The sequence below is a fragment of the Carlito syrichta genome, unplaced genomic scaffold, assembly GCF_000164805.1.
Source record: "Carlito syrichta isolate Samal-C Ts95f unplaced genomic scaffold, Tarsius_syrichta-2.0.1 Scaffold308119, whole genome shotgun sequence".
NCBI lineage: Eukaryota > Metazoa > Chordata > Mammalia > Primates > Tarsiidae > Carlito > Carlito syrichta.
Window position 1 is genome coordinate 635,280 of NW_007252215.1, and position 25,171 is coordinate 660,450.

Here is a 25,171-nt window from a genome sequence, read left to right on the forward strand (position 1 = left end):
CCTGAGGCGGAAGGATCACTGGAGCCCAGCAGGTCGAGGCTGCGGTGGCCAGGAGTGGCCACTGCACTCCAGTCTGGGCGACAGAGTGACACTCCAACTCAAAAAAAAAAAAAAGATTAGCCCCTGGGATTACAGACTGAGCCATTGAGCCCTTATTTTATTATAGAGATGAGGTCTTGCTATGTTGCCCAGGCTAGTCTCAAACTCGTGTGCCCAGGAGTTGCTATGTTGCCTTGGCCTCCCAAAGTGCTGGGATTACAGGTGTGAGCCACTGCACCCAGCCAAGAAGTTTCGAAAATATGTTTTAAGGCTTAAGATTAAGAGAGAAGGGGGAAAAAAATCTTCAAAATGCATGTTAAGACTGAGATACTCAGTTGCATGATCAATAATTTCCTGCATTCAGAAAAGCACCTATCTTTTTAAAGTGATCCTCTGCCAGGCATGTTGGCTCACGCCTGTAATCCCAGCACTTTGGAAGGCCGAGGCGAGAGGATTACCTGAGCTCAGGGGTTCGAGACCAACCCATGCAACATGGCAAGACCATCTCTACAATAAATCAAAAAATTATCTGGGTGTGGTGGCACACGACTGTAGTTCCAGCTACTTGGAAGGCTGAAGCGGAAGGATCACTTAAGACCAGTAGGTCAAGGCTGCAGTGGCCATGAGTATGCCACTGCACTCCGGTCTGGGCGACAGAGTGAAACTCTGACTCAAAAAAAATAAATAAATAAAAACAAAAAAATTAAGTTATCCTCTAACATGAGTTAGTGTGTAAACTTTATGGAATGTTTCGCAATTTACAACAACAAATTGCTACTCTTGGGTGGAAATCAAAAAAACATCCAAGAACAGTGTCATCAAGTTTTTACTTTTTCTTCAGTATTTGGGGTAAGAAGGAGACGGTCTCTTTGTTAGGCATGCAGATTTAAGGCGTTTTCCAACCGGAATCCAAAGGGAGACCCGTCTACTAATAGGTCATCCTTCATAGGACCAAGCCTCCAGAAGGACAGGAAAAAAAAAACAGTCATCTGAGTCGAACAGACTAGGGTTCAAATCTCCCCTTTTCTCATTTCTAGCTAATGGCCCTATTTAAATGATTTCAACTTTCTGAGCCTCAGTTTCCTTCTCTGTAAGATGCGAATAACTGTACCCATTTCACCAAGCTGTTTTGAGGATTAAATAAAATAATATGTGTGACATCTTTAGCACAACTTCCGTTGTGAAGTTGTAGATGGCGCTGTTGGTTATTAACCCACAGTTTGTGTCTTCTACGGTCCTCAGCTTGTTGCTGTCTTTCAGAGTGTGGTGCACAGGTTCTCAAAATCACCTGAGGAAATTTCCTATTTTTTCTTTTTTTAAATTTTAATTTAACAAATCGAGACAGGGATCTTGCTATGCTGCCCGGGTTAGTTTCAACTTCAGCCTCCCAAAGTGCTGGGATTGCAAATGTAAGGTACCTAGTCTGGCTTTTGTTTTGTTTTGTTTTTGTTTTAGGTGTTTTTGTTTTTGTTTTTGTTTTTATTTTGAGGCAGAGTCTCCCTCTGTAGCCTAGACTGGAGTGCAGTGGTGTGATCATAGCTCACTGCGGCCTCGAACTCCTGGGCTTAAGTGATTCCCCCATCTCAGCCTCCGGAATAACAAGACTATAGGCTTACACCACCACACTCAGCTCATGATTGGGGAGATTTAAAAAATACCAGAAACACCAGTGCCTGGGTCATTTCCCAGAGCTTCTGTTTGTACTGGTCTTTGGTCAGTGGTACAGTGGTAGTTTCCAAAAGACTCTGGGTGACTTCTTCTTCTTTTTTTTGGTTCTCACTGTGTTGTCCAGGCCAATCTCAAACTCCTGGACTCAAGCGAACCTCCCACCTTAGCCTCCCAGGTATCCCAGGTAGCCTCCCAGGTGCAGGTCAGCCACTCCGTCCGGCCCCAGATGGTTCTATGTGCAACCAAGGTTGAGAACACTGGTGTCATGCACAGAGTCCCAAACTGGGAATCAGGAGACTTGATTCTTTTTTTTTTTTTTTTCTTGAGTTAGTGTCTCACTCTGTTGCCCAGGCTGAAGCGCAGTGCACACTCACAGCCACCACAGCCTTGACCTGCTGGGTTCAGGTGATCCTTCCACCTCAGACTTCCAAGTAGCTGGAGTTACAGGTGTGTGCCACCATGCCTGGCTAATTTTTTTTTTTTAAATTATAGAGACAAGGTCTCGCCATGTTGTGCAGGCCGATCTCGGACCTGTGGGCTCAGGCAGTCCTCTTACCTCTGCCTCCCAAAGTGCTGGGATTACAGGTGTGAGCCACCATGCCTGGCTGAGACCCGATTCTTGTCTCAGCTCTGCCCTTCACTTTCTTGTGATCTTGGGGAAATAATTTTCCTCCTTTTGTGCCTCAGTTTCCCCTCCTATGAAACTAGGACTTTGAGCTAATGTGGTCTTTCAAGTCCCCCTAAAGTCTAATGCCACTCTGACCTTTTCACAGTTCGAGTCCAATGACCCCTGAATAGGCCAGAGGGGCTCACCTGATAATACTTTTGCTCCTCGCTGAAAGCCACCAGGATGACGGAGATAAACAGATTCAGCACCACAAACGTCATGAAAACAATGCAGGACCCAATGAGGAAGGAGCCAAGCACCGGGCTATCATCCAGGACCTGTCCGGAAGAAAGTCAGGGTCCTCCCACGGTCCTGCATCCTAGGAGCCCTCTCCTCCACTCAGAGGGTAAATGGGTCCTCAGAGCCAGCCGAACCTGGAACGGGGGGAAGGTCTCCTCTGCCTCGGGTCTGAGAGTATGGGTAGAGCTCTTGAGAGCTGCCCCCAGAGAGGGAAGGGGTGGCATCCACTCCCTACTGCTGCCACCTCCAAACACAAGTGCCATTTCTGGCTGGGGTGGGAATGTTCCCTTTTGGAGATTCCTGGCACATCCCCCAAGTAGCCAGCTCCTGATGCTCTTCTGTGAGCAGGGCTCCCCGGGACTGCGGGAGCTGTCTGCCTAGGGGAAGGGGACCTCTTTTTTTTTTTTTTCAATAGAGACAAGGTCTCGCTATGTTGACCAGGCTGGTCTCGAACTCCTGGCCTCGAGCAATCCTCCCGTCTTGGCCTCTCAACGTGCTGGAATTACAGGCGTGAGCCTCCAAACTCAGCCGGAGGGGAACATTTTTGTTTGTACAGAGTTGCCCTGTGCTTGCCAGGTGATGGGCCCAAGGGATGGGTTGGGGTGATAGGAAGCACTTTTCCAGCTTTCATAAAGGCTTGGTGTAGGTGGCCGGGGCCATCCCTCCTCCGTACCTCCTCGTAGTTGAAGACTCCCAGCTGAAGGCTGATCATCGTTTCGGCCGCATCAATGAGGGTTTTGTAGGAACGGAGTTTCCAGCCAAATATTAAGTTTGACTGTCACAGAAAGAATCCTCATGAGCAGGGAAAGAGGCCGTGAAGCCCCCACGCCTGCTGTGTGACAGGAGAGCGTGGGGTCAGTGTCAGTCACCTCCGTGGCCTGGCCTGGCAGAGCTGTCATTGCCCACAGGGGCCTGGGGGGGTGTGTACATGGCCAGTTCTGTGTGGGATGTGTGTTTCTCTCTGTGGGCCTGTGTGTACAAGGCCACACACGTGTGCCTGTGTGAGAGTGTGTGGACGCCTGTGGCATGGATGCCTGTACACATGCACGTGTGTGTGCGTGGTGTGTGACATAGTGTGTGATGTGTGGGTGGGGGGATGTGGGGTGGGTGGTGTGTTATGGTGTATATGTGCTGTGTGGTGTATGTGTGGTGTGTGTGGAGTGTATAATGTGTGTGGTGTGTTGTGTGTGTGGTGATGTGTGTGTGGCATGTGGTGTGTGTATGTGTGTGGTGTGTACTGTGAGGTGTGTGTGGTGTGTACTGTGGTGTGTGTGTGGTGTGTAGTGTGGTTGTAGTCTGTGTGTGGTGCCAGTGTGTGCTTGTGTGTGATGTGGAGTGTGTGTGGTATTTGTATGTGGTGTGTGTGTGTTCCGTGTGATTGTGTGTGGTGTGGAGTGGTGTGTATATGGTATTTGTGTGTGTGATGTGTGGTTTGTGTGTGTGATGTGTAGTTGTATGTGGTATGTATGTGTATGTGGTGTGTAGTGTGGTGTGGATGGTATTTGTGTGTGTGTGTAGTGTGGTGTGTGATGTGTAGTGTGGTGTGTGCGTGGTGTGTGTGTGTCTCATATGCAGTATGGTATGTGGGACTAGGATGTCTGGGCTAGAGGATGAGATGATCTGGGAACAGTGGGAGGTAAGGACTAGACGGGGCCAGGGGAAAGCATGGGGAAGGGCAGGGGCGGGGCTGTGTGTCAGGATCAGGCTCAAGGTTAGACAAGTTCAAGGCCAGGCCCTGGGAGAGGAGATATTCAGATGGAGACCAGAATGTGGAGGGGGAGTGAGAATGAAGAGGGTCTTTGTTCCTCATATTACTTGATAATAAAAAAAAGTTGAAAATGTAGTGGTTTCTTCCTTTTTTTCTGAATCGGAGTCTCACTCTGTCACCTTGGCTGGAGTGCAGTGGCACGCTCCTGGCCACTGCAGCCTCAATCTGCTGTGCTCAGGCAATCCTTCCGCCTCATCCTCCCAAGTAGCTTGAACTACAGGTGACTGCCACCATACTCGGCTAATTTTTTGATTTATTGTAGAGATGAGGTCTCTTCAAGTTGCCCAGGCTGGTCTCAAACCCCTGGCCTCAAGCAATCCTTTCACCTCCGCCTCCCAGAGTGCTAGGATTACAGACATGAGTCACCTTGCCCAGACTTGTTTTTGTTTTCAAGTCATAAAGGAGACATGTTTGTCAAAATGCTCTCAGGGTTAAAGGATGGAATGAAATGGCATTGGCCCTGCTAAGTTCACATGTCATGTCTTGGGCAACAAGTGCTGGCATGACCTGTGGGCATATCTACCCTCCCTTCCCTATGTCTCCCCAGTTCAAAGACGTGGTGACCCAATTTATACCAGCACAGTGGCAGTGCTGTGTGTGTCTGGGGGTAACCCTGTGCCCGTGACCACTTGGGAAGACAGGAGAACGGGTATATCCAGGCAGAAAGGAACCCTTCATGGGGGGAGTTGGGCCAGTTCTGTCCCAGAGCCTCTGCTTCCCCACCCCCACCCAGTTGAGGTCTCCAGGCCTTGCCATCTGACGTGACCAGGGCATGAGCTCCCAGCTGAGAGACCCTGGACTCAAAAGAGCCACCATCTTGAGTTCTCAGGGTCTCTCTAACCCTAGCCGTCCATTTCCCACCATCAAAGTAGCCTTGGGTTCCACAGAGACCAGGGTTTCCCAAGGGAGCCACTCACCGCGATGGAGTAAGCCAAGAGCATGATAAGGATGACAATGATAAAGCCTGAAATGTCACCCCAGGCACGGCGCAGGGCTGATGTGATCATGTTCATTTTGGGATTCAACCTGAGCAGATGCCAAAGCTTCACGGTGGACAGGAGTACCAGGAAGGCGATGATGTAGCCAAGGGCAGCGTCGGCTGCCGCTGTCTCGCTGAAACTCACTCCCCTGTGGGACCAAAATGAGAAGGCTGGGTCTCCAGACCTTGAGCCATTCAGCCAGAGCTCATCTGGATCTCAGATTAGATTTCTCGCCATCCCAGGATGCAGGATTAGACTCATGATCTTGGAAGCCATCATGTCCAGAGACAGATCTGGGAGACAGAGCTGTCCCAACTCCCCCAGCTAGGTGATGATGATGATAGTGACAATGGTGATAAAGATGTTGGTGATCGACCCGGCACGGTGGCTCATGCCTGTCATCTCAGCACTTTGGGAGGCGGAGGCGAGAGGATTGCCTGAGCCCAGGCGTCCGAGACCAGCCTGGGCAACTTGGTGAGACCTGTCTCTGTAATCAATTCAAGAATTGACCCGGTGTGGTGGCACATGCTTGTAGTCCCAGCCACTCAGGAGGCTGAGATGGAAGGATCACCTGAGCCCAGCAGTTGAGGCTGTGGTGGCAGTGATCATGCCACTGTTACTCTAGCCTGGATGACAGCGAGACTCTGACTCAAGAAAAAAAGATGTGGATGATCATGGCCATTGTGATGATGATGGTGCCATGATGGTGTGAAGATGCCAATGTGTTCATGGGGACTCAGTGGCTAGCTCATGGGGCATTGCTTAGCAAATCTTTTTTTTTTTTGACTCTTTTAAAACTTTATTTGACTTTTTGAGTCAGAGTGTCACTCTGCCGCCCTGGCTAGAGTGCAGTAGCACGATCACAGCTCACTGCAGCCCCAACCTGCTGGGCTCAGGCGATCCTTCCACCTCGGCTTTCGAAGCAGCTGGAATTACAGGTGCATGCCACCACACCCAGCTAATTTTTTGATTTATTGTAGAGATGAGGTCTCACCAAGTTGCCCAGGTGGGTCTCGAACCCCTGGGATCTCAGTCAATCCTCTCGCCTCAGCCTCCCAAAGTGCTGGGATTCCAGGCGTGAGCTACCTTGACTAGCTAATTAGCAGTTTAGCCTGGGTGACAGAGACTCCAACTTAAAAAAATAATAATAACAAAATTAATTTAATTAATACATTTTCAAATAGAGATAGGGTCTCACTGTTTTTTGTTTGTTTTTTTTTTTTGAGTCAGAGTCTTACTCCGTCATCCAGGCTGGAGTGCAGTGGCACGCTCACGGCCACCACAGTCTCAACCGGCTGGGCTCAGGTGATCCTTCCACTTCAGCCTTCCAAGTAGCTGGGACTATAGGCGTGCGCCACCAATGCTCAGCTTATTTTTTGATTTGCTGTAGAGATGAGGTCTCACCAAGTCACCCAGGTTGGTCTGGAACCCGTGGACTCAGGCAATCCTCTCACCTCAGCCTCCCAAAGTGCTGGGATTATAGGCGTGAGCCACCACACCTGGCCATCACTGTGTTTAACTGGGCTGCTCTTGAGCTCCTGACCTGAAGCAGTCTTCTCACCTTGGCTTCCCAAAGTGCTAGGATTATAGACATGAGCCACTCTACCTGGCCAAGGTTTGTTTTTTATTTGCATTTATTTATTTATGAGTCGAAGTCTCACTCTGTTGCCTAGGTTGGAGTGCAGTGGCACACTCACGGCCACCACAACCTTGACCTGCTGGGCTCAGGCAAACCTTCTGCCTCGGTCTTCCAAGTAATTGGAACTACAGGTGTGTGCCACCATGCCCAGCTAATTTTTTGATTTATTGTAGAGATGAGGTCTTGCCAAGTTGCTCAGTCTGATTTCTAACCCCTTGGGTGCAGGTAATTCCCTTGCCCCCACCTCCCAAAGCGCTGGGATTATAGGCGTGACCCACTCCACCCAGCCCCCAGCTGCTTTTTTTAAACAAATGTTTTTAAAGATTTAACATTGAATCTTTTATTTAATCTCTTTTTAAAGTCTTATGCAGACTTTTTTTTTTTTCAAGACAGGGTGCTTCTCTGCTATAAGGCTGGAGTGCTGTGTCACCATCGCAACTCACTGTAGGCTCGACCTCCTGGTCTTAAAGGGGGTCCTCCTGCCTCAGCCTCTCAAGCAGTTGGCACTGCCAGGTGCATGCTACCATACCTGGCTAATTATTTTTGTTTTTGTAGAGATGGTGGTCTAGTTATATTACCCAGACTGGTCCCGAACTCCTGGCCTGAAGCAATCCTCCCACCTCGGACTCCCAAAGTACTGGAATTACAGGTGTAAGCCACCACGGCCAACCAGCATTTCTTGTTAACTGAAAAGCATCTGAGGCTTGCCTTACAGACATTCTGCAGTAGAAGTCTTCTGAACAGGCTTAATGTGAGGCTGCCTTCCGCAAGCCCTGTGGCTTCGATTGCTTTCCCTCCAGAGTCTCAGAAACCCACCAAGGACAGCTCTTTGCAGTGCCACACAGAGAGAGCAGAAGCATAAGATTGGATTTGCCAGCTTGGATCTGAGAGGGGACCTTTCTTCTGCCTTCCAGAATCCTCCTGCCCTTAGAGAAACTGGAGCTGCTGGTGTGGATGGCTGCTGTCCGTCCCCCTCTGGCTCCTGCAGCAACTTTTCCTGTCTGTTTAAAAATTCTCAACCAGAGGCCGGGCATGGTGGCTCACGCCTATAATCCAGCACTTTGAGAGGCCGAGGTGAGAGGATTGCCTGAGCGCACAGGTTCGAGACCAGCCTGGGCAACTTGGTGAGACCTCATCTCTACAATAAATCAAAAATTAGCCGGGCATGGTGGCACGTACCTATAGTTCCAGCTACGTGGAAGGCTGAGGCGGAAGGATCAACTGAGCCCAGCAGGTCAAGACTGCGGTGGCTGCGAGTGTGCCACTTCACTCCAGCTTGGGTGACAGAGTGAGACACCAACTCAAAAAATAAAAATAAATAAAATAAAATTCTCGGCCAGGCGCGGTGGCTCACGACTATAATCCCAGCACTTTGGGAGGCCAAGGCGAGAAGATTGCCTGAGCCCACTTGTTCGAGACCGGCCTGGGCAACTTGGTAAGACCTCATCTCTACAATAAATCAAAAATTAGCCGGGCATGGTGGCGTGTGCTTATAGCTCCAGCTACTTGGAAGGCTGAGGCAGAAGGATCACCTGATCCCAGCAGGTTAAAGCTGCGGTGGCCATGAGCGTGTCACCGCACTCCAATCTGGGTGACAGAGTGAGACTCCAATTCAAAAAAAAAAAAAAATTCCCAGTGCTCTCTCATGCCGTTTAATTGCTCATAAATGTGGAAATTAGAACAATACCTAAGCCCTCCATTATGAAGGCAGTTAGCTCTAATTAAAGCATGGGTTTCAACCTTGGCTACATATCAGAATAACCCCAGGGAACATTACAAATACTGATGCCAGGGCACCACCTCCAGACATTTAGATTTGGTAGGTCTGGGAGGTGGCCTGAGCGGCAGCGTTTTATTTATCTCTCTAGATGATGATTCTTCCGAGGAGCCAGGGCTGAGGAGCCAGGATTAAAGAGGCTACAAAGCAAATCCATTGGATTTAGGAAATATTTTTAAAATTCCGGCATGGTGGTTCATGCCTGTAATTCCAGCACGGTGGGAGGTCAAGGTAAGAGGATTGCCTGAGCCCACGGGTTTGAGACCAGACTGGGAAACATGGCAAGACCTCATCTCTACAACAAATCAAAAAATTGGCTGGGCGTGGTGGTGCGCGCCTATAGTTCCAGTTACTTGGAAGGCTGAAGCGGAAGGTTCACCGGAACCCAGAAGGTTGAGGCTGCGGTGGCCGTGAGCGTGCCACTGCACTCCAGCCTTGCGACAGAGTGAGGCTCCGACTCAAAAAAAACCTGAGCCCGCGGGTTCGAGACCTGCCTGGGCAGCGAGACCTCATCTCTACAATTAAAAAAAAAAAAAAAATTTGCTGGACGTGGTAGCGGGCGCCTGTAGTTCCAGCTACTTGGAAGGCTGAGGTGGAAGGATCGCCGGAGCCTAGCAGGTCAGGGCTGCGGTGGCCAGGAGCGGCCACGGCACTCCAGTCTGGGCGACGGAGTGAGACTCCGACTCAAAAAAAAAAAAAAAAATTAGCCGGGCATGGTGCTGGGATTACAGGCATGAGCCACTGCACCCGGCAAGACTAGATGGTTTCTGCCTCAGTGACTCAACTCTGCTCTCGTAGCAAGAAAGCAGCCATACACGATGCATAAGCGAATGAACATGACTGTGTTGCAATAAAATTTTATTGACAAAAACAAGCAGAGGATTGAAGTTGTCCCCTGCCCCCCAAGGCTGTCTTTTGCCAACTTCTTTCAGATTAAAGCACCTTTAAGTTGTTGAAATAGCTGTTTTGCATAAATCTGCAATTAGTTTGAATATATACAGAAGTGCTTCTGACCATTTCTGAACTCTGTTGATACTGAGACATGTCTATTGAAGGAGGGCTTCAGAGAGGGTGGAGTTTCTATTATGTGTGGTGTGACACAAAGGAGAGCTTATATTGGTTTGTTGAATGAGTGTTAGAGTGGAGGTTGGGAACAGAGACTTCAAATTCTGAGTCCTGTATGTACTTGCTGTGGTGTTATGACACACAAATACATATATCTCACATGTGCGCGCGCACACACACACACTTACATGTATATGCGTGTGTTTGTCCAAGAACTCACAGAGTTCTTTTTTTCTTTTTTTCTTTTTTGAGTCGAGTCTTACTCTGTCATCCAGACTGGAGTGCAGTGGCAGGATCACAGCTCACTGAAGCCTCAACATCCTGGGCTCAGGTGATCCTTCCACCTCAGCCTCCCAAGTAGTTGGGACTACAGGCATGCCACCAAGTCTGGCTGATGGCTAATTTTTTTATTTTCTGTAGTGACAAGATCTCTCTATGTTGCCCAGGGGACTTCTGGGCCGAAGCAATCCTTCCACTTCAACCTCCCACTGTGTGGGGATTACAGGCGTGAGCCAGGGCAAAGGCCCTGACTTTTGTTGTGATTTTAGATGTGTCAAGCCTCAGCAGCAGGCCTTAAAAAACAGAACCTCTTTGCCTGAGCCAACGGGTTTGAGACCAGCCTGGGCAACTTGGCGAGACGTTGTCCCTACAATAAATCAAAACGGTGGTGGTACGTGGCTATAGTTCCAGCTACTTGGAAGGCTAAGGCAGAAGGATCACCTAAGCTTAGCAGGTCAAGGCTGCGGTGGCTGTGAGCATGCCACTGCACTCCAGCCTGGGCGGCAGAGTGAGACTCCGACTCAAAAACAAAACAAAACAAAAAACAAACAAACAAAAAAGAAAAGAACCTTTCAGCTGGGTGTGGTGGTACATGCCTGTAATACCAGCACTTTGGGAGGCAGAGGTAAGAGGATTGCCTGAGCCGGGCTCGGTGGCTCAGCCTGTAATCCCGCGCCTTTGGGAGGCTGAGGTGAGTGCATTGCCTGAGCCTGCGGGTTCGAGACCCGCCTGGGCAACTTGGAGAGCCCTCATCTCTACAATAAATCAAAATGAGCCAGGTGTAGTGTGCACCTGTATTTCCAGTTACTTGGAAGGCTGAGGTGGAAGGACTGCCGGAGCTTGGCAGGTTGAGGCTGTGGTGGCCAGGAGCGGCCACTGCACTCCAGTCTGGGCGACAGTGTGAGACTCCAATTCAAAAAAAAAACAAAAAAGAGAATTGCCTGAGTTCAGGGGTTCAAGATCAGCCTGAACAACTTGGAGAGACCTCGTCACTACAATAAATAAAAAATTAGCCAGGCATGGTGGCACATGCCTGTGGTTCCAACTATTTGGAAGGCTGAGGAGGAAGGGTCACCTGAGCCCAGCAGGTGTGCCACTGTACTCCAACCTGGGCAACAAGTGAGACTCAGACTCAAAAACAAAACAAAACAAAACAAAAAACAGAACCTCTCTGACCTTCTGTCTTCCTTTCACCTGCCCCACTTTTCTGATTGTGGGTCAAAAGACTCTCCCCACAAAGAGTCCCACCCTGTACCTGGGGGAAAGAACGCTGATGTCAAGAAGGTTCCATAAAAACCTAAGAGGGTTGGGCTTGGTGGCTCATGGCGGTAATCCAAGCACTTTGGGAGGCTGAGGTGGGAGAATCACTTGAGGCCAGGAGTTCAACAAAAGTTTACAAAATATTTTTTTTAATTATCTGGGATGGTGGTGTGTGCCTGTATTCCCAGTTACTCAGAGGCTAAGGTGGGAGGATTGAGTGAGTTCGAGGTTGCAGTGAGTTCAAGAGACTCTCCTGCTCAGTGTCCCAAGTAGCTGGAACTACAGGCACACGCCACCACACCTGGCGGATTTTTTTTTTTTTAGTCAGCGTTTCACTTTGTCACCCAGGCTGGAGCACAGTGGCATGCTCATGGCCACCACAGCCTCAACCTGCTGGGCTCAGGCGATCTTTCCACTTTAGCCTTCCAAGTAGCTAACTATAGGCACTCACCACCATGTCCCGCTAATTTTTTTTTTTTTTTGCATTGGAGTCTCACTCTGTCACCCAGACTGGAGTGCAGTGGCCGCTCCCAGCCACCACAGCCTCGACCTGCTGAGCTCCTGCGATCCTTCCACCTCAGCTTTCCAAGTAGCTGGAACTACAGTCGCGCGCTACCACGCCCGGCTTCGCTAATTTTTTGATTTCTTTTTCTTTTTTTTTTTGAGTCAGAGTCTCATTCTGTCACCCAGGCTGGAGTGCAGTGGCGCGCTGCTCACGGCCACTGCAACCCCGACCTGCTGGGTTCAGGCAATTCTTCCGCCTCAGCCTTCCAAGTAGCTGGAACTTTTTGATTTATTATAGAGGAGAGGTCTCACCAAGTTGCCTAGGCTGGTCTCAAACCCCAGGGCTCAGGAAATCCTATCGTCTCAGCCTCCCAAAGTGTTGGGATTACAGGTGTGAGCCACCATGCCCAATAGGCCCGGCAAATTAAAAAAAAAATTTTTGTAGAGACCAGGTCTCACTATGTTGCCAGTCTGATCTTGACCTTATAGCCTCAAGCAAACCCGCCTCAGCCTTCCAAAATCACAAGGTAGGAATAAATTCACTGCCACATTTTAGTTGCCTCTCTGAGCCTCAATTTCTTTCTTTCTTTTTTGTGTGTGTGTGAATTGGAGTCTATCTCTGTCGCCCAGGCTGGAGTGCAGCAGCATACTCATGGCCACCCCAGTGTTGAACTGCTGGGCCCAGGCGATCCTTCCACCTCAGCCTGGCAGGTAGCCAGAACTACAGGAGCGCACTACTGTGCCTGGCTAATTTTTTGATTTATTGTAGAGGGGGTCTCCCCATGTTGCCCAGGCTGAACCCCTGGGTTCAGCCAATCCTCTTACCTCTGCCTCCCCAGAGTGCTGTGTTTACAGACGTGAGCTACAGTGCCCGGCAAACTCTATTTTAAAACTTTGCTGACCAGCCGGGCTTAGTAGCTCAGCCTGTAATCTCGCGCCTTTGGGAGGCCGAGGTGAGTGGATGGCCTGAGTCCACGGGTTTGAGACCTGCCTGGGCAACTTGGCAAGACCTCATCTCTACAATAAATCAAAAATTAGCCGGGCGTGGTAGCACACGCCTGTAGTTCCAGCTACTTGGAAGGCTGAGGCAGAAGGATCGCGGAGCCCAGCAGGTCAAGGCTGCGGTGGCTGGGAGCGGCCACTGCACTCCAGTCTGGGCGACAGAGTGAGACTCCGACTCAAAAAAAAACCAAAAAAACAACTTTACTGGCCGCTCTGAAATTCATTGTAGCAATGAGCCAAGGAATCTATGAGTTTTGCGCCACACCCCACCCGGCCTCACTGCTCACCCTGGAAGATCCTCCCTCTGACCTCAGGTGTCAGATGGGGCTGGAGGAAAGCAGGACAGTGGGGGAACTGGGGAGCTGAGGAGACAGCCACTTACTCCTCCCTGTGGTTCCGGCAACGCTGGATGTCACGTGTGGCCAGGACGGCCCTCTTCACAAACACCGCCAGGGCACTCCAGCTCGCCAGAATGATGGCCAGCTCCAGAAGGTTCCACTTGCTGCGGAAATAGCCCCACTTCTGCTTCCTCATGAGCTTGCCCTGGGGAAGGATCCCAAGGTTATGGCGACAGCTGTCCCCTCCCTCCTCAGCTGCTCTCTCCCCAACTAGGAGGGCCCTCTGGCAGGGGGTGACAGATCCTTGTGGGCTCCCCAAGCCCTGGCCCCAGATACCTCAGGGCATGCCAGGGGCCTGTCCACAGTCCTGTACCTAGACCTATGTGCTCCCGTTAGTAACTGCAGCTGCATACAATATCTTTTCTTTTTTTTTTTTTTAGAGACAGAGCCGAGGTCTGTCACCCAGGCTGCAGTGCAGGGGTGCCATTTCAGCTCACTGCAGCCTCAAACTCCTGGGCTTCACCTGTATCCTTTTTTATATCCTTTATAATAAATCAGTAAACACAAGTAAGGTATGCAACATTGCGCCCAGCTCATTTTAAAATTTATTTTAGAGACAGGGTCTCGCTCTGTTGCCTAGGCTGGTCTCAAGTGATCCTCCCACACGGGCCTTCCAAAGCACTGGGCTTACAGGCCTGAGCCACTGTGTCTGGCTTGCATACCATATTTGATAAGAAAAAACTGTTCATTCTCTCTCGTGCCAAAAAAGGGGAGGAGGAAGAGGAGGAGAAAGACTTGCACTCCCCTCCCCGTTTTTCATAGAGCATTTACTTTGGAAAACCTGTCATTATGACTTCTTTCTCCATCCCTTTGAGATAAAAGTAAATTTTCTAAAGAGCCCAACAAGGCGCTTGCCAGTTTTACAACTCAGGAATGTCTCTCTCAAGGACCTGGGCCCAATCTCTTTGAAATATAGTTATCAAGGAAGGGAGTGAGTGTCTTGTCTTCCTGTTTTCTGTGAGAGTAAGGGCGTAGCTTGGATAGACACCTGGCCTTAAGTTACAAAACTAGTTCTCATCCTAAATTTGAAGTTTATTTTTCCTAATGAAAAGGCCACGAGCAAACACAGGTGACTTTAGGAGGGACTCAGGTGCCAGATGGTGTGGTTGAGTCTTCCCACTAAGGGATTCCTGGTCCTTCCTCTCAGGAGCATACACAGTGGGCAGAATCTGCCTGGCTGTGTTACAGGCTGAGATTTCTTTCCTTCTCTGCAGTCTCCTTAGCAGATGGTCTGTAAAGCACATTACATTCTGGCCTAATGCTCATTTAATAATAAAAGTTAAGCCCAGTGAGGTGGCTCACACCTGTCATCCCAGCACTTTGGGAGGCAGAGGCAAGAGGATTGCCTGAGCCCATGGGTTCGAGACCAATCTGAGCAACATGGCGGGACCTCATCTCTACAATAAATCAAAAAATCAGTCGGGTGTGGTGGTGCACGCCTGCAGTTCCAGCTATTTGGAAGGCCGGGGTGGAAGGATAGCCTAAGCCCCTCAGGTCGAGGCTGTGGTGGCCATGAGCGTGCCACTGCACTCCAGCCTGGGTGACAGAGTGAGACTCCGACTCAAAATAATTAAATAAATAAAGGCAACAAGGGAGATTCTGCCTCATCCCCAGGGCCCACGGGTGAGAGCAGAAGATGCTGAGAAGCCCGACAAATCTAAGTTTGGGGGCCGTCACCCCTACCCTCTGCCATCCCCCTCACCCCGGGGTTTTTTGGCTAACTCTCAGTTAGCAGAAGCAAGACCAGCCATGAAGGAGCACCCTCTGAAATCTGAGTTTCTCATGAGTCCAACCTTGGCTCCTTCCCAGGGCTGAGGTGCAAACAGTGGTCTAGACCCGTCCTAGAACGACCCAAGGTTGTCACTGCAAAGGCCTAAGGCAAAGCGCCGCCACCATCTCAGGCCCCGCCCCCAAGGAAACGGAGAGGCGCCTGCACCCCTGCACCCGCCCGGCCGCAGAGCCACGCGCGAGAGCGCCCCTGACCTGTTCCACCATGTAGTAGAGGAGCAAGAGGAAGTACACGAGCTCCCCCGCCACCACGAAGGGGTGCCAGCCGTCGGTGAAGGGGTACAGGCGGAGGCTCTGCAGGGCCGCGTGCGTGAAGAAGGTGCCTGGAAGCAGAGGGCGTCGGCTCACCCCCGGCTGCCTGCCCGCCCGAGCTGTGGCTTCTGGCCGGGGCCGAGGAGAGGACAAGGTCCCTCAGACCCAAAGACCCAGAGGACTGAACGTGGACACGTGGTGGAGGCCAGAGACTGGACGCAGCAGAGGGACCGAGGGGCTGCAACGGAAGAGCCTCCCCTGCCCTCTGCATGTGGTGCGGGGTCACTGGGCGCAGCCACCTGCAGCCACAGCAAAGCCCCCTACTCAATGACAATTGACTCCGGGTTGGCTCGTGGAAAACCTTTTCATCTGAAGACACTTCACTGAAGAGTTGTTCACCTAATGGCCAATTTGCCTAGACAGTCAACCTTCTTTGAAAAGTTTGTCATTTTCTTTCTTCTCTCTCTCACTGTCTCTCCCTCTCTCCCCCCCTAACCCCCCCTCCCTCCAGTCAGGAAGGAGTGGGTGGGTTTGGACAAGTTATTGAAAAAGCCAAAAAGGTGGCCACTAGAAACAGGAGAACAAAAGATATACAAATGCTTTCCCAAAAAGGATGTGAAAAAAGCTATTCCCTGTGGTGAATGACCATGGGAACTGAAAGCCTTTCACAGGCTGGGCATGGTGGCTCAAGCCTATAATCCCAGCACTTTGGGAGGCCAAGGTAAGAGGATTGCCTGAGCCTGTGGGCTCAAGACCAGCCTGGGAAACGTGGTGAGACCTTGTCTCTACAATAAATCAAAAAACCAGCTGGGTGTGGTAGCGCGTGCCTGTAGTTCCGGCTACTTGGAAGGCTAAGGTGGAAGGATTGCTGGCATCCAGCCCATCGAGGCTGCGGTGGCTGGGAGCATGCCAGTGCACTCCTGCCTGGGTGACAGAGTGAGACTCCAAGTCAAAGGGAAAAAAAGCCTTTCACTTTACACAGTTCTGAAATTTGTTTAAAGCAGGGGCATGTATTATAATTTAAAATGTAATTTGCTAGGCGCAGTGACTCACGCCAGTAATCTCAACACTTTGGGAGGCAGAGGCAAGAGGATTGAGCCCAGGGGTTTGAGACCATCCTGGGAAATTTGGCAAAATCTTGTCTCTACAATAACTCAAAAAATTAGCTGGGCATGGTGGCATGCACCTGTAGTTCCAGCTACTTGGAAAGTTGAGGCGGAAAGATCACCTGAGCCCAGCAGGTCGCGGCTGTGGTGGCCATGAGCGTACCACTGCACTCCAGCCTGGGCGACAGAGTGAGACTCCAATTTCAAAAAATATATATATAGTGTGACAGTTTTTTAAAGTTTGGTATTTAATGGAGAGGATGTTGGGTTTCAGGCAAATTGACCATTAACTGAACAGGCTTTAAGTTGATGGGGTCTTTTTAGTGGATTGTGGTTAGCATTTTAAAAGGGGTAAGGGGCCTGGGGAGAAAAAAATCATAGAACACAAAATATGAGCACCCATCCCATGTGGTTAGGTAAATGTTATTTGTGAACTTTTTTCTGGGTTGTGGGTGTGTATGTGTGTTGGATTATGATATAAAACGTACTTCTCACCGTGGATTGGTGAATGACTTGTAAATACTGTTTTAGGTGATGTCATCTGTCACCTGTCTCCTCCCCAACTGCTCACTGTCCGGTCCCCACTCCAACACCAGCAGAGTGGGAAGCTCAGGAATAGGCGGTGGATAAGCTGCCTTTGGTCCCTAACTGGATTTTTTTTTTTGAGTAGGAATCTCACATGGTCACCCAGGCCGGAGGGCAGTGGCACACTCCTGGCCACCGCAGCCTCAACCTGCTGTGCTCAGGCGATCCTTCTGCCTCAGCCTTCCAAGTAATTGGAACTACAGGCACACGGCACCAAGCCCGGCTAATTTTTTGATTTATTGTAGAGACGAGGTCTCGCCAAGTTGCCCAGGCCGGTCTTGAACCCGTGGGCTCAGGCAATCCTCTCACCTTGGCCTACCAAAGTGTTGGGATTATAGGCATGAGCCACTGCGCCCGGACCCTAACTGGACTTCATTAGGAAACCTTGGGAGACAAGGCTGGAAAGACAAAGGAGGAAGCCTGGAGCGACCCTAATGCCTTTGGGGACCCAGGCACACCCAAAGCTGTGAGGAGAACCAAGACCCACCCCCCAATTTCCCAAACAACTCTTTGCTCTGGAGCTCTGGCTCTGGGGTAGCCGGCCACAGCTGGGCCAGAGCCCTCATCCAAGGACTTCCAGAACACCTCAGGGGTCCCAGGCAAGGCTGCCCACCCAGGGCACTGGTCTCCAGTGTCAGCGTGACGATGCAGAACAGGTTGACATTGGCATTGTAGACTGTGAACTCCACAAACACGGCTCTGGTCAGGGCATCCAGCCAGGTGTTGTCAAAGAGATACTGGAAAATTCTGTGGGAAAGAGGGGCGTTTGGACATCTCCGGCCTATAGAACCTCCCTGTCCCCTCAGCCCCTCGACGTGACCAGGGATTCCTGTCTAAGCTTCCTCATCTCTGCTTTCCTTCCTAGGCACCCCTGATCTCCCAGCCATTGGAGCAGAGGTTCTCGAAGTGTGATCACACCAGGAGCAGTGACTGGGAACTTGTTGGAAATACAGATTCTCAGGCCCCAACCCTGAATGGCTGAGTTAGAAACTATGGAAGGAGCCCAGGACATGTGCTTTGATGAGCGCTCTGGGGATTCGGATGCTTTTTAAAGTTTGAGAGCCTCGGTGTTAGAGAAACATCATAGAATAGCAGAGGCTTAGGGCCTCTTGGGCAGGCAGCTCCCATGAGACCATTTCCTGGGGTTCTATCAGCCTGGTGTGGTGGAGAGACCTGGATTCAAATCCTGGCTGCCTCTTGCACAAGCTAGTAACTGCTCCAGGCCTCGATTTCTTCATCTATGTTGGTGTTAACCCCAGCACTTCCAAATCATTGTGATAGAGACCTTGGTAGAGACAAGTTCTCCCTAAGTTGCCCTGACTGGTCTCAAACTCCTGGCCTCAAACAAATCCCACTGCCACCTTTCTGCTCCCAAAGTGCTGGGATTACAGGCATGAGCCACCACGTGCAGCCGTGATGGGCTTATTTTTAAATATGCTGTTTTGGCCAGGTGTGGTGGCTCACACCTATAATCCCAGGACTTTGGGAGGCCGAGGTGAGAGAATTGACTTAGCCCACAGGTTCGAGACCAGCCTAGGCAATTTGGTGAGACCTCATCTCTACAATAAATGAAAAAAAATTAGCTGGGTGTGGTAATGCATGCCTGTAGTTCCAGCTACTTGGAAGGCTGAGACAGAAGGATCGCCTGAGCCCAGCAGGTCGAGGTTGCAGTGGCTGTGAGCATGCCACTGCACTCCAGTCTGGGCGACAGAGTGAAACTCTGATTCAAAAAAAAAAAGCAGAGAGACAGAGAGAAAATATCTTCAGCCATTCTAAGTAGCAGGAAAAAAAATGCCTCTTGTTCTGAATAGACTATTCCTGGGCTGTCCCTAACCTCAGGAGGCCCCTGTTACTTGTGTTTCTAGGCAGAGAATCACAACCACCACAAACAACCTGGGTGCTATAATCATACCATGGAGAAAACTGAGGTTCACTAATTTGCCTGGGCTACTCAGCTAGAAAGAGCAGTGCCAGGGTTGCAGATCTAGGGATCTGGGTCTCCGGGGTGGGTTGAGAGAGTCCGTCTGCATGGGCTCTGAGCTCCAGAATGGGTTGAGTCTATGTGCATGGGTCCTGCGCTCCAGCCCCCTGCACCTTTGTACTAGGTATCCCAGGAATCCAAGGTCCTGGAGCTGTGATTCACCCAGGCCGTTCTCAGGGCTGGGTTTGCAGTGAGCAGCCTCCAGGAATGAGGTTGACAGCTTCCTTCTGACAAAGATCAGGTTTGTTTATGCTGCTATAAGAGCAGCAAATGCTCCAAGCTTGGTGCTGTAGACACATGCAGGCGTCTATCATGGCTCTTTGACAGAAATGGACCCAAACTGATGTGATGTTCTCATACAGCTTTTGCTATGAGGAATGCAATCTTTTGTCTCTGACCCAGGAATCTTGTGTCTTCTCCCAGCATCCATGAGACAGTAAAAGACTGGGAGCAGTGGCTCATACCTATAATCCAAGCATTTTGGGAGGCAGAGATGAGAGGATTGCCTGAGCCTATTGGTTCGAGATCAGCCTGGGCAACTTGGCGAGACCTCATCTCTACAATAAGTTAAAAAAATTAGCCCAGCGTGATGACGTGTGCCTGTAGTTCCAGCTACTTGGAAGACTGAGGCAGAAGGATCGCCTGAGCCCAGCAGGTCAAGGCTGCAGTGCCCATTAGCGTGCCACTGCACTCCAGCCTGCGTGGCACGGTAAGACTCCAACTCAAAAAAAAAAAAAAGAAAACAGAAACAGTAACAGGTCAGTCTGTGGGCTTACAGGTAGGGTAAAATCTTACAATTCTTGATAGAACCTTAGCCATTTTCCTCTTTCCTAATGGTGGACTTTTTGTGTGTGGTAGTGAGCTCCCCGTCTCTGGACTGGCTCTAGCAGAGGCAACCAGGCTGAGAATTCAGGGGAGGAACTTCCTTTCCATCTCTGAAATGACAAAGTTTCTAGGAGCCTGAAAATATGACCTGAATGATTCTGAATCCCCCAGCCCTTCCCACGATGTCATGGATGAACTTGGCTCAGCCCTGTTCAGAAGGCTGCATTCTCCGATCAGACATGGACTCCAGCAAAAGACATTACTCAGCTGCAGATGAATCAAGTTAGCCTTACCTTGACGCACTTTGACGATCAGTCCCCAAGGGGACCACGTAGCCTCCTCCCCGGTACACAGCGAGTTTGCCCCAGATGGGATACCCTCGACGCTGGCTCTGGCTCTGGTACTGCCAAGCCCGGGGAAAGCCATTGCTGTGATTGAGGGCGGAGGCATTCCAACCTTCCCCATAGTCTCCCAAGTCTTCAACATCCAGGGAATAGGGTGCACGGCATCCGTCAAAGGAGGCCTGCAGCTGGTGGGCCAGAGGGCAAGAGTTTTCCCGGACCCTCACTTGGCGAATCTGTGCACTGCCAACCAGCTTTGAGTTCCCATCGGTGATAAAGCCTAAAGACAAAGAACAGGTGGGTAAGGCTAGCATCAAAGTCATCCTTTTTTTTTTTTTTTTTTTTTTAGTTGGAGTCTCACTCTGTCACCCAGACTGGAGTACAGCCTCAACCTGCTGGATTCCGGTGATCCTTCCGCCTCAGCCTTCCAAGTAACCGCATTACAGGCATGCGCTACCACGCCCGGCTGATTTTGTGATTTTATTGTAGAGATGAGGTCTCGCTGCCCAGACACTCAGACAATTCACTCACCTCAGCCTCCCAAAGGCGTGGGATTACAGGCTGAGCCACCGAGTCTTGCTCTTTTTTTTTTTAAGTTAGAATCTCTCACACTCATCCAGGCTGGAGCACAGTGGCACACTCATAGCCATCGCAGCCTTGACCTGCTGGGCTCAGGCAATCTTTCTACCTCAGCCTTCCAAGTAGCTGGAATCGCGGGCATGCACCACCCCACCCGGCTTATTTTTTGATTTACTGTAGAGATGAGGTCTCGCCAAGTTGCCCAGACTGGTTTCAAACCCACGGACTCAGGCAATCCTCTCAGCTCTGCCCCCTCAAAGGGCTGGGATGACAGGTGTGAGCCACAGCGCCAACTCGAAGTTTTCTTAACACATTCCGGGCTCCCTGGCACACATGCTGAAGTGAACTCCAGTATAGACACAGCCAAGAGAAGACTGTGGCCAATCACAGCCTGCATTCATCCACGTGACCCTGCTGCCTCTCCACCTGGGACTTGCCACACCCCCAACATAACTTCCCTTGAGAAGTGGCACCCCGCCACCCAGTCACCCACCTGCTTTTCCCTCAATCCTCCCACCCTGCGTCCATCCATTCCACCTCTTCCATGTTTTATGTACCCGTCTCCTCTCCATCACCATGGTCCCTTGTCCCTCCACCAGCCCCAGCCTGTCTTCTCAATATCCTAACTTGCCCATCCTCTCCTCCAGCTTCCAGAGTGAGTCTTCTTTTTCTCCTTCCTTTCTTTTTTTTTTCTTCTTTGAGTCAGGGTCTCACTCTGTCATCCAGACTGGAGTGCAACGGCATGAGTACAGTTCACCACAGTCTCAACCTCCTGGGCTCAGGCGATCCTTCTGACTCAGCCTCCTGAGTAACTGGGACTACAGGTGCACACCACCACGTCTGGCTAATTTTTTAGTTTTTGTAGAGATGAGGTCTCACTATGTTGCCTAGGCTGATCTCGAACTCCTAGGCTTAAGTAATCCTCCTTCAGCCTTCCAAAGTGCTGGGATTACAGGCATGTGCCACCATGCCTGGAGAAGTCTTTTTTTGTTTGTTTTTTTGAGTCGGAGTCTCATTCTGTCACCCAGGCTGGAGTGCAGTGGCATGCTCATGGCCATCGCAGCGTTGATCTGCTGGGCTCAGGTGATCCTTCTGCCTCAGCCTTCCAAGTAGCTGGATTACAGACACGTGCCACCATGTCTGGCTAATTTTTTTTTTGGGGGACTTATTGTAGAGATGAGGTCTCATCGAGTTGCTCAGGTTGGTCTTGAACCCATGGACTCAGGCAATCCTCTCATTTCGGCCTCCAAAAGTGTTGAGATTACAGGCGTGAGCCACCATGCTCGGTCTTTTTTTTTTTTTTGGAAGAGATGAGATCTCACTATGTTACCCAGCTGCAGAGTGAGTCTTCTCACCCCAGGTTTATGCTATTCCTTTGTGTAGAGACCCTCAGTGGCCCCTCCTTTTCTTGAGGAGAGACCTTCCACGTGCTGGCCTGTTTCTTCTTCCTGCTTGGCCTCTCACTGGTCCTTAACTCGGATCCTGCACATTGGCCACACTCCATGCTTTGAGATTCCAAGAATGTGCTATGGTGTGTCACACTGGGCTTTTCTCATGTTCTTCCTGCTGCCTGGAACAGTGTTTTGGTCTTGCTGATCCATGCTCAGTTCTCTCTCATTTAGCACACTCTCCATCTGCATCAGGGGAGGGCCAGGCACCCATGTGTATGCACAGCCTTCTGAGGGTCTCTTCTTCAAACTATCTAGTGCTTTGGTTATTGGATTTCTTTTCTTTTTTTGAGTTGAAGTCTCACTCGGTCGCCCAGACTGGAGTGCAGTGGCTGCTCCCGGCCACCGCAGCCTCGACCTGCTGGGCTCCAGTGATCCTTCCCCTTCAGCCTTCCGAGTAGCCGGAATTACAGGCACGCGCTACCATGCCCGGCTGATTTTTGAATTTATTGTAGAGATGAGGTCTTGCTGCCCAGGCGGGTCTCGAACCCGCGGGCTCAGGCAATCCACTCACCTCAGCCTCCCAAAGGCGCGGGATTACAGGCTGAGCCACCGAGCCCAGCTTCTTTTCTTTTTTTGAGTTGGAGTCTCACTCTGTCACCCAGGTGGAGTGCAGTGGCATGCTCATAGCCACGGCAGCCTCAACCTGCTGGGCTCAGGCAATCCTGTCTTAGCCTTCCAAGTTGCTGGAACTACAGTCATTGGAGTGCAGTGGCATGGTCATAACTCACTGCCGTCTCCACCTCCTGGGCCCAGGCAATCCTGAGTAGCTAGAACTACAGGTGCACGCTACCATGCCCAGCTAATTTAAAAAATTTTTTTAAAAATAAAGATAGGGTCTCACTATGTTGTCCAGGCCGGTCTTAAACTCCTAACCTCAGTGATCATCCTGCCTCGGCCTCCCAAAGTGTTGGCATAACCCCTGTCAGTGGGTTATCGGTTTTATGAGGCTGATGCTGACAATTCCCCATGTGTCTCTAGGCAGGAGCAGTATGAGGAGGCTGACACCCAGCCGGGGCTGGGGCACTCACCTGGGGGATGACCGTACAGGTTGTTGACAAGAGTTGTGTTGGCCCACTCAAAGAACTCTCGGAAGCCCAGCACGGCTGGAAGCCCTCTGGTGAAGCTGTGCTCCAGGTGTCTGTTGAGGTGGTAGGCGCTGGGGTCCCTCTGCCCGTAGGCCGCCAGCAGCAGCATCCACAGGGAGCCCAGGTACACTGGGGAGAGGACAGCCCGTGGTCAGGCAAGACCCCCGACTCCCACCAAGTCCTCACAGACAAGCCCCTTGCTCCTCTGGTGACAGTGGAACCAATTCTTAGAGAGGCAGCAGAGAGGAGCAAAGTTGTAGCCCATGGGGACTCCTGCCTGGGTTCAAATCCCAGCTCTGCCGCTTCCTATCTAAGTGCCTTTCCCAAGTGACTCTATTCCTCTGCGACTCACGCTTCTCATCTGTGAAGTGGAGATAATAATTCTATGACCAGGGTTGTGACAACAGGATACGTTTTTTTGGTTGTGGTTTTTTTGAGTAGGAGTCTCACTCTCGTCCAGGCTGGAGTGCGGTGGCACGCTCACAGCCACTGCAGCCTTGACCTACTGGGCTCAGGTAATCCTTCTGCCTCAGCCTTCCAAGGAACCACAGGCACTCGCCACCACACCCAGCAATTTTTATTTATTTATTTATTGTAGATACGAGGTCTCACCAAGTTGCCCAGGTGGGTCTTGAACCCCGGGACTCAGGCAATCCTCTTGCCTCCACCTCCCAAAGTGCTGGAATTACAGGAGTGAGCCACTGCACCTGGCAAGGGGATGAGTTGATATTAAAAGCATTTATGGTCCGGCTTGGTGGCCCAGTCTGTAATCCCAGCACTTTGGGAGACCGAGGCAAGTGGACAGCCTGAGCCTGTGGGTTCAAGACCCGCCCGGGCAACTTGGCAAGATCGTGTCTCTACAATAAATCAAAAATTAGCCAGGCATGGTAGTGCGAGCCTGTAGTTCCAGCTACTTGGAAGGCTGAGGCGGAAGGATCACCAGAGCCCAGCAAGTCGAGGCTGTGGTGGCCGGGACCGTGCCACTGCACTCCAGCCTGGGCAACAGAGTGAGACTCCAACTCAAAAAAAAAAAGCATTTATAATGGTGCTGGCACAGGGTTTGTGCTATGAAAGTGTTTCTTTTTTCTTTTTTTAAGTTGGAGTTTCACTCTGTTGCCCAGGCTAATTTTATATATATATAAATGCAGGTCGAGGCTGTGGTGGCCATGAGTGTGCTACTGCACTCCAGCCTGGGCGACAGAGTGAGATTACAATAAAAATTAAAAAAATTAAAATTAAAAAATTAGCTGAGTGCACTGGCTCATGCCTATAATCCCAGCACTTTTGGGAGGCAGAGGTTAGAGGATTGCCTGAGCCCAGGGGTTCGAGACCAGCCTGGGCAACATGGAAAGATCTCGTCTCCACGTTAAATCAAAAAATTAGCTGGCAATGGCGCACACCTGTAGTTCCAGCTACTTGCAAGACTGAGGTGGAAGGATTAACTGAGCCCAGCAGGTCAAGGCTGGGGCAGCCGTGAGTGTGCCACTGCACTCCAGCCTGACTGACAGAGTGAGGCTCCAACTAAAAAAAAAAATTAAAAAATTGCCGGACCCAGTGGCTCAAGACTGTAATCCCAGCACTTTGGGAAGCCAAGGCGAGAGGATTGTCTGAGCCCAGGGGTTTGAGACCAACCTGGGCAACTTGGTGGGACCTCGTCTCTGCAATATATCAAAAACTAAAAAATATATCAAAAAAAAAAAAAAAAATAGCCGGGCGTAGTAGTGTGCGCCTGTAGTTCTCCTGAGCCCAGCAGGTCAACACTGGGGTGACCATAAGCGTGCCACTGCTCTCCAGCCTGGGCGACAGAGTAAGACATTGACTCAAAAAAAAAAATTTTTTTTTAAGTTTAGCTGGGTGTGTTGGTGTGTAGTACCAGCTACTGGGGAGGCTGA

At 50.5% G+C, this 25,171-nt stretch overlaps 1 protein-coding gene across 1 annotated transcript in view; it reads right to left on the reverse strand.

Moving 5' to 3' along the window:
• Positions 1 to 25,171, reverse strand: part of PKD1L2 (polycystin 1 like 2) — a 131,948-nt gene that overhangs the window by 6,908 nt on the left and 99,869 nt on the right. The window contains exons 35-42 of the mRNA XM_008064977.1: positions 23,223 to 23,408; positions 20,117 to 20,444; positions 17,631 to 17,764; positions 15,270 to 15,397; positions 13,271 to 13,431; positions 5,300 to 5,510; positions 3,288 to 3,389; positions 2,521 to 2,652 (exon numbers count right to left, since the gene is read on the reverse strand). Coding sequence (XP_008063168.1) covers positions 2,521 to 2,652; positions 3,288 to 3,389; positions 5,300 to 5,510; positions 13,271 to 13,431; positions 15,270 to 15,397; positions 17,631 to 17,764; positions 20,117 to 20,444; positions 23,223 to 23,408 — 1,382 coding nt within the window. The remainder of the gene's footprint in view (positions 1 to 2,520; positions 2,653 to 3,287; positions 3,390 to 5,299; positions 5,511 to 13,270; positions 13,432 to 15,269; positions 15,398 to 17,630; positions 17,765 to 20,116; positions 20,445 to 23,222; positions 23,409 to 25,171) is intronic.